This window comes from Canis lupus, chromosome 28, assembly GCF_048164855.1.
Source record: "Canis lupus baileyi chromosome 28, mCanLup2.hap1, whole genome shotgun sequence".
NCBI classification, from domain to species: domain Eukaryota; kingdom Metazoa; phylum Chordata; class Mammalia; order Carnivora; family Canidae; genus Canis; species Canis lupus.
The window spans coordinates 14,750,022-14,755,625 of NC_132865.1; the positions used below are offsets into that span (position 1 = coordinate 14,750,022).

General features: G+C 55.5%; 1 protein-coding gene across 1 annotated transcript; it reads left to right on the forward strand.

Moving 5' to 3' along the window:
- Window positions 1-1,158: 1,158 nt before the first annotated feature.
- On the forward strand, window positions 1,159-5,125 carry HEY1 (hes related family bHLH transcription factor with YRPW motif 1). The gene is made up of 5 exons (XM_072804146.1): window positions 1,159-1,430; window positions 1,682-1,757; window positions 1,907-1,990; window positions 2,281-2,362; window positions 3,302-5,125. Exons 1-5 carry the CDS (start codon window positions 1,342-1,344, stop codon window positions 3,883-3,885), a joined length of 915 nt encoding a protein of 304 aa, XP_072660247.1. The 5' UTR covers window positions 1,159-1,341; the 3' UTR covers window positions 3,886-5,125.
- The last annotated feature ends 479 nt before the right edge of the window (window positions 5,126-5,604 follow it).

Here is a 5,604-nt window from a genome sequence, read left to right on the forward strand (position 1 = left end):
CGCGTGTGTGCAAGGCCCAGAGACGTGCATTCCCGCAGCGAGGGCGGCCCTGGGACGCAGGGGCCCGGCCCCGCCACCCTGTCGCCCGCTGAGAGGATCTGGCCGCCAAGGCCTGGAAACAAAAAAAACAAAACAAAAACCCCATAATGGATATCCCCAGGGGTCTTTTTTTTTTTTTTTTTTTTCCTTCTCCACCTAGTCGGCCGGCCGAGAAAACAAGCGTTCCACTCGCCCGGAAATTAGATGCACGGGGCACTCGGTCCCCGCCGGTGGGAAGCCCTGCGGAGGCGAGACCGGCTGCCCGGGGGCCGCGGCCCCTGCAGACCACGGAGGCCGTTCCAGGGGCCGCGTGCGCACGGCCCCCCCACCCCCGCCCCGCCCCGCCCCGCCAGGTGCGCCGGGCCCGGCCCCGCCAGCCGCGCGCCTCCCGCCGCCGGGCACGGGCGGCCCCGCAGCCGAGCCTTCCCGCCCGGCGCCCGGGCTCCGATTTCAGGTTCGCCCGGGGGGCCCGGCCCGCGGCCGCCCAGCCCCCGCCGGCGCGCCCTCGCGCGGCCCCGCCGCCCCGCCTGCCCATTCTTCTCCATTCATGCGGACGCCCAGCGCCGCCGCCGCCGCCGCCACCAGCGCGCCCGCCGTCGCCGCCGCCGGCCGCCCGGATTGGCTGGCGGCCGCGGCGCCGGCACTTTCCCACGGCCCGCGGCGCGTGCGGCTCACCGGCGGCGCTGCAGGCGCGGCCCTGGCGCGCGGCCAGGCCAATCGGGGCGCGCGGGGCGGGGCGGGGCCGCGGCGGGCGGCGGGCTCGGGGCTCGGGGCTCGGGGCTCGGGGCTCGGGGCCCGGCCCGGCCTCCCCCGCCTGCCCGCCGCCGGCCCACAGCCGCCCGCCCCGCCCCGCCCCGCCCGCGGAGCCCCGGCCGAGCCCCCGCGGAGCCCCCGCGGAGCCGACGCACCGCCGCCGGGCAGGGGCCGGCGCGCGGGGCGGGGGCGGGGCGGGGCGGGGGCGGGGGCGGGGCTCGGGGGCCGCGCTCCGGGCCCGCCCCGCGGCGGCTGCCAATCAGCGGAGCGGGAAGCCGGGTTGGCGGAGGGGAGGCCGTTGCCCCGGAGCCGCCGCCGCCCCGCCCCCCGCCCCCTCGCCCGCCTCCTCCGCCCCTCCCGCCCTTCCCCCGGGGACCTGAGTAGGGGCGCAGCGTGGGAAAGGGATGGTTGAATTTTAGCCGGAGGCAGAGCGGGAGCGGGCGCAGTGTGCGCGGGACGCGAGCCCCCGAGCGCGCAGAGGCGCCGCCGCTGAGAGCCCCCCGGCCCGCCGCGCCGACCCGCCCGCGGAGCCCCGGCCGCGCAGCCAGCATGAAGCGAGCCCACCCGGACTACAGCTCCTCGGACAGCGAGCTGGACGAGACCGTCGAAGTGGAGAAGGAGAGCGCGGATGAGAATGGGTGAGGCCGCGGGCCGGGCGCGGGGCGCGTCGGTGCCCTCCGCTGACCTCTGCGCATCCCGGGGGCGGGGGGGGCAGGCACCGTCCGGGCCGAGGCGCCCCCGACGCGCTTTCGGCCCCAAGTTGCCAAAACAGCCTGAGTGCGCGGAGGGCGTGGGGGGGGGCACCCCTCCTCTCACCTCCTCTCGCTTAACAGCGATTCTTGTTCTTTTTTTTTTTTTTTTTAATCCCCCCTCCCCCCTCCTCATTCAGAAACTTGAGTTCGGCTCTAGGTTCCATGTCCCCAACTACATCTTCACAGATCTTGGCCAGGAAAAGACGAAGAGGCGTGAGTCTCTTTACAGTGCTTCTTGGTTTTTGTTTTTTTTTTGTTGTTTTTTGTTTTGTTATTAATTAATGGGAAGAACTACCTTGCTTCATTTTGAAATTTACAGCCTTGATGGAAATCTCCTCCTTTGTTTTGCCTGCTTGCCACAGATCATTGAGAAGCGCCGACGGGACCGGATTAATAACAGTTTGTCTGAGCTCAGGCGGCTGGTACCCAGTGCTTTTGAGAAGCAGGTAATTGGAGAAAGTGGGTAGAGCTCTCAGGGTAGCTGTCCACACCTTCGGGATCCTTCCCCGCATTAATCTGAACCTCCTCCGTGCCTCGAAAAATAACCGTATTGCTGGTGCCGGAGATGAATCATAACGCGGATTCCAACATCTTTCGCGAAGGCAGCTCGTTTTGCGTTAGCTCGGACCCTTATGATTTGCAAAGCCTGTACCCGCATATCCGTTTTAGGCAGTTCCTGGTGCCCAATCCTTTTCTTTTGATTATCGTTATCATTATTTGCTGTTTTCTTCTCTAGGGATCTGCTAAGCTAGAAAAAGCCGAAATCCTGCAGATGACCGTGGATCACCTGAAAATGCTGCACACGGCAGGAGGAAAAGGTACTCGTCGTCCAGTGGTGGCCCTGAGTGCTCTGGGTGGAATGAGCAGCTGCCGGAGGCCAGCATTGGTGCAGTCACTGCCTTTTTTTTTTTTTTTTTTGCTGTGTGCTTTGGGGGTGGGGAGAGAATGTGCGGTGTGTACAGTTGCCTGTCAGTACGTTTTGAAATGCAGAGGGTTTTCCCCAGTGACTTCATCACCCCAGTCCTCTCCGGACTAAGCTAATGCACCTTCTTTTGGAGAAGACCTTTTACGTGTGAGGTGCCCTGAAGTTGTGAGAGTCCTGATCAAATCCAGGTAGCTCTCACCACATTTGCTTATTGACGTTTGGAGGAAAAGCCTTTAGAAAAAAAAAAAAAAGTAGATGGTCTTAATTTTATCGACAGGATTAAAAAAAAAAAAAAAAGCTCCCACGTGACTCTTGAGGAAAGAAACCTGTTGTGGTTAATTAGAGGAGCCCTAACAGAAGGTGGGAGACCGGGGTCTGTGTGTCTGTCTCCAGCCGGAAAATGCTTTACTCAGGACCAAGTGCCTAAAAGCTGCATGATGATAACTTACATCTGTGTGTCTAATGAATTTCACTGCTCTGTGGTTTCTCTGTCCTTGATGTATTTTTTTGTTGTTGGGGGAAAACATTAAAGGGATGAACGCAGTTTCATCTGCTGGTAGGGTATAATTCCACTTTCTGCTCAGCAGCTTCTAATTGTGCTTTGAACTTGCATTAGCAAAGACATACTCTCCTGTCCATTAATGCAGAGGCTTTGGTCGGCCCCCAAATACCAGGACCTGCATGGGGAACCCGTCGGGTGCCGTTTGTAGGGCTGTGGGTATTTCTCTGCTGGGAAGGGCCGCCTTTGGCGTGGAAGGAGTGCGGGAAGTGAGCAAAGCCTTGAGCTTTTTTTTTTTTTTTTTTTTCTTTTCCCTTTTGTTCTTCGGCTCAGGCTATTTCGACGCGCACGCCCTTGCTATGGACTATCGGAGTTTGGGGTTCCGGGAGTGCCTGGCGGAGGTGGCCCGATATCTGAGCATCATTGAGGGACTGGATGCCTCCGACCCGCTTCGAGTTCGGCTGGTCTCCCACCTTAACAACTACGCCTCCCAGCGGGAAGCGGCCAGCGGCGCCCACGCAGGCCTGGGACACCTCCCCTGGGGCAGCGCCTTCGGACACCACCCGCACGTCGCGCACCCCCTGCTGCTGCCCCAGAGCGGCCACGGGAACACTGGCACCAGCGCCTCGCCCACGGACCCGCACCACCAGGGCAGGTTGGCTGCGGCGCATCCGGAGGCGCCCGCCTTGCGCGCGCCCCCTAGCGGCGGCCTCGGACCGGTGCTCCCCGTGGTCACCTCGGCCTCCAAGCTCTCGCCGCCCCTGCTGTCCTCGGTGGCTTCCCTGTCGGCCTTCCCCTTCTCCTTTGGCTCCTTTCACCTCCTGTCTCCCAATGCACTGAGCCCTTCGGCACCCACGCAGGCCGCAAACCTTGGCAAGCCCTATAGACCTTGGGGGACGGAGATTGGAGCTTTTTAAAGACCCGACGCTGTAGGATGGAGGGAGGGGAACACCTAAAGGCCCAGCTGAGCTGGGCTGTGGCCAACATCACCTTAAAGTCCTCAGTAAAAGTAAAGAGGAGAAAAGGTACACGTTCAGATCAATTTTGTTGAAAGACTAAAGGTTTGTTGGTTTACTTTTTCTTTTTTAATGTTTTTTTTTTTCTTTTTTAAAATCAGGTCCCGTCTTAGCAGTTTTTAAAAGCTAGTTGTTAAATTTTGTTCCAAACATTACATTGAAATAGTGAGTATAAACCAACACTTGGTAATAGATTTGTTCATGGCTAATTACTTTGTAAACCTCTCTAAGAATGATCCCGTTTTTTTTTGTTTTGTTTTGTTTTGTTTTTGTTTTTTGTTTTGTTTTGTTTTGTTTTTTGCCTCAAAGTTTTGGGGATTTTAACATTTCGTATTTTGGTCTGTTTTTCCTCTTGTATAGTTGAAGTCTGTTTTTAGAATTAATTTTCCAAACCACTAAGTTCAATGTTAACATGATGCTATTTGTTAATATTTCGACAATTAAGATGTTGTATAAATAATATTCTTCTGCTGGGGTGGGGTGGGGAATCTATGTTGAATTTTATATTTCTGAACAAAGCGTTGACAAATCAGATGATCAGCTTTACCCAAGAAAGAAGACTGAGTTAATTCTCTGCCTCCTGCAGCAGTCAGGTGAGTGTATAAATCATCAGGGGCCCTGCTGTCATCTGCCAGGATTTGGCAGTTCTGGCTTAGTTAGGAGAGAGCCACTTGTAGGTTAGATCCCCATTTGGAGTTGGTGGGGAGGAGACTAAAGGTAATTGCATAGAATATGCCTGCATTTCCCAGCCCCAAGCAATGCAATGAATTTTCAATCTCACGGATCTCAAATTCACAAGTGTTAACATGGATAAGTGATCGTGGGGTGCAAGCCGTCAATGGAATAGTCCAGTGGAACCTGTTAAATGCATAACCTACTTCTTCCCAGAACCGCTAGGTTTTCTCTTTTCATTGGAAATTTTTATGTTGTATTTTCCTCTTTGGTGCATGGAAACGTGGTTGTTGAGATATTCAGAAGGGCTTTGCTGCCTTCTTTTGGTTTAATTTGGTTCAGGCTATCAAAGCATCATTTTACAGGTTTATTCTTTTAGCAGGTGTAATTTAAATGACCTCCACTGAACTGGGTTTGACCTCTGTTATACTGATGTGTTGTGACTAAATAAAAAAGGAAGAACAAACTATTCTGCTGCCTATGTCTTACATGCCTTGGCCTTTCCCCTTCTTGGTTCAGAAGAGATCAATTTTTCCTCTCATTTTCCTTTTACCTGGTCACCAGTTTTCTTGTGTTTAATAACTTCATTATTTTGGGAATCCTAAACCGTGTGCATTTGCTATTGAATAAAGTGACTCCATTACAGCGCAGAGCTGTGGCCTGACTCCCACTAGGAGATGCAGCCCTTTGACTGTTAGGTCAGGTGATCTGCCCCACGCTGGCCTGGCCATCTGGGGCCTAGGAAACCTCAAGTCACAGTGGGAGCTGCAGGGTGGGAAAGAACCCTGATGAAATCTTTTAAAACCATGTTGACCACTCAACAATTTTCTTTCTCTGAGAGCATCTACTCTGTGCATAGCTCTGTGCCGAGAGAACAGAAAATTTATTTCATTTTCTTTCTCTCTCTCCTTCTTTCCTTCTTTCTTTTCCTTTTATTTCTTTCTTTCT

Bases quoted from the DNA above. Each gene is read 5' to 3' on its own strand.
- HEY1 (XM_072804146.1), top strand. From the start codon at position 1,342: ATGAAGCGAGCCCACCCGGACTACAGCTCCTCGGACAGCGAGCTGGAC. The intron at 1,431-1,681 runs GTGAGGCCGCGG...CTCCTCATTCAG, and splicing joins GAGAGCGCGGATGAGAATGG to AAACTTGAGTTCGGCTCTAG. The intron at 2,363-3,301 runs GTACTCGTCGTC...TCTTCGGCTCAG, and splicing joins GCACACGGCAGGAGGAAAAG to GCTATTTCGACGCGCACGCC.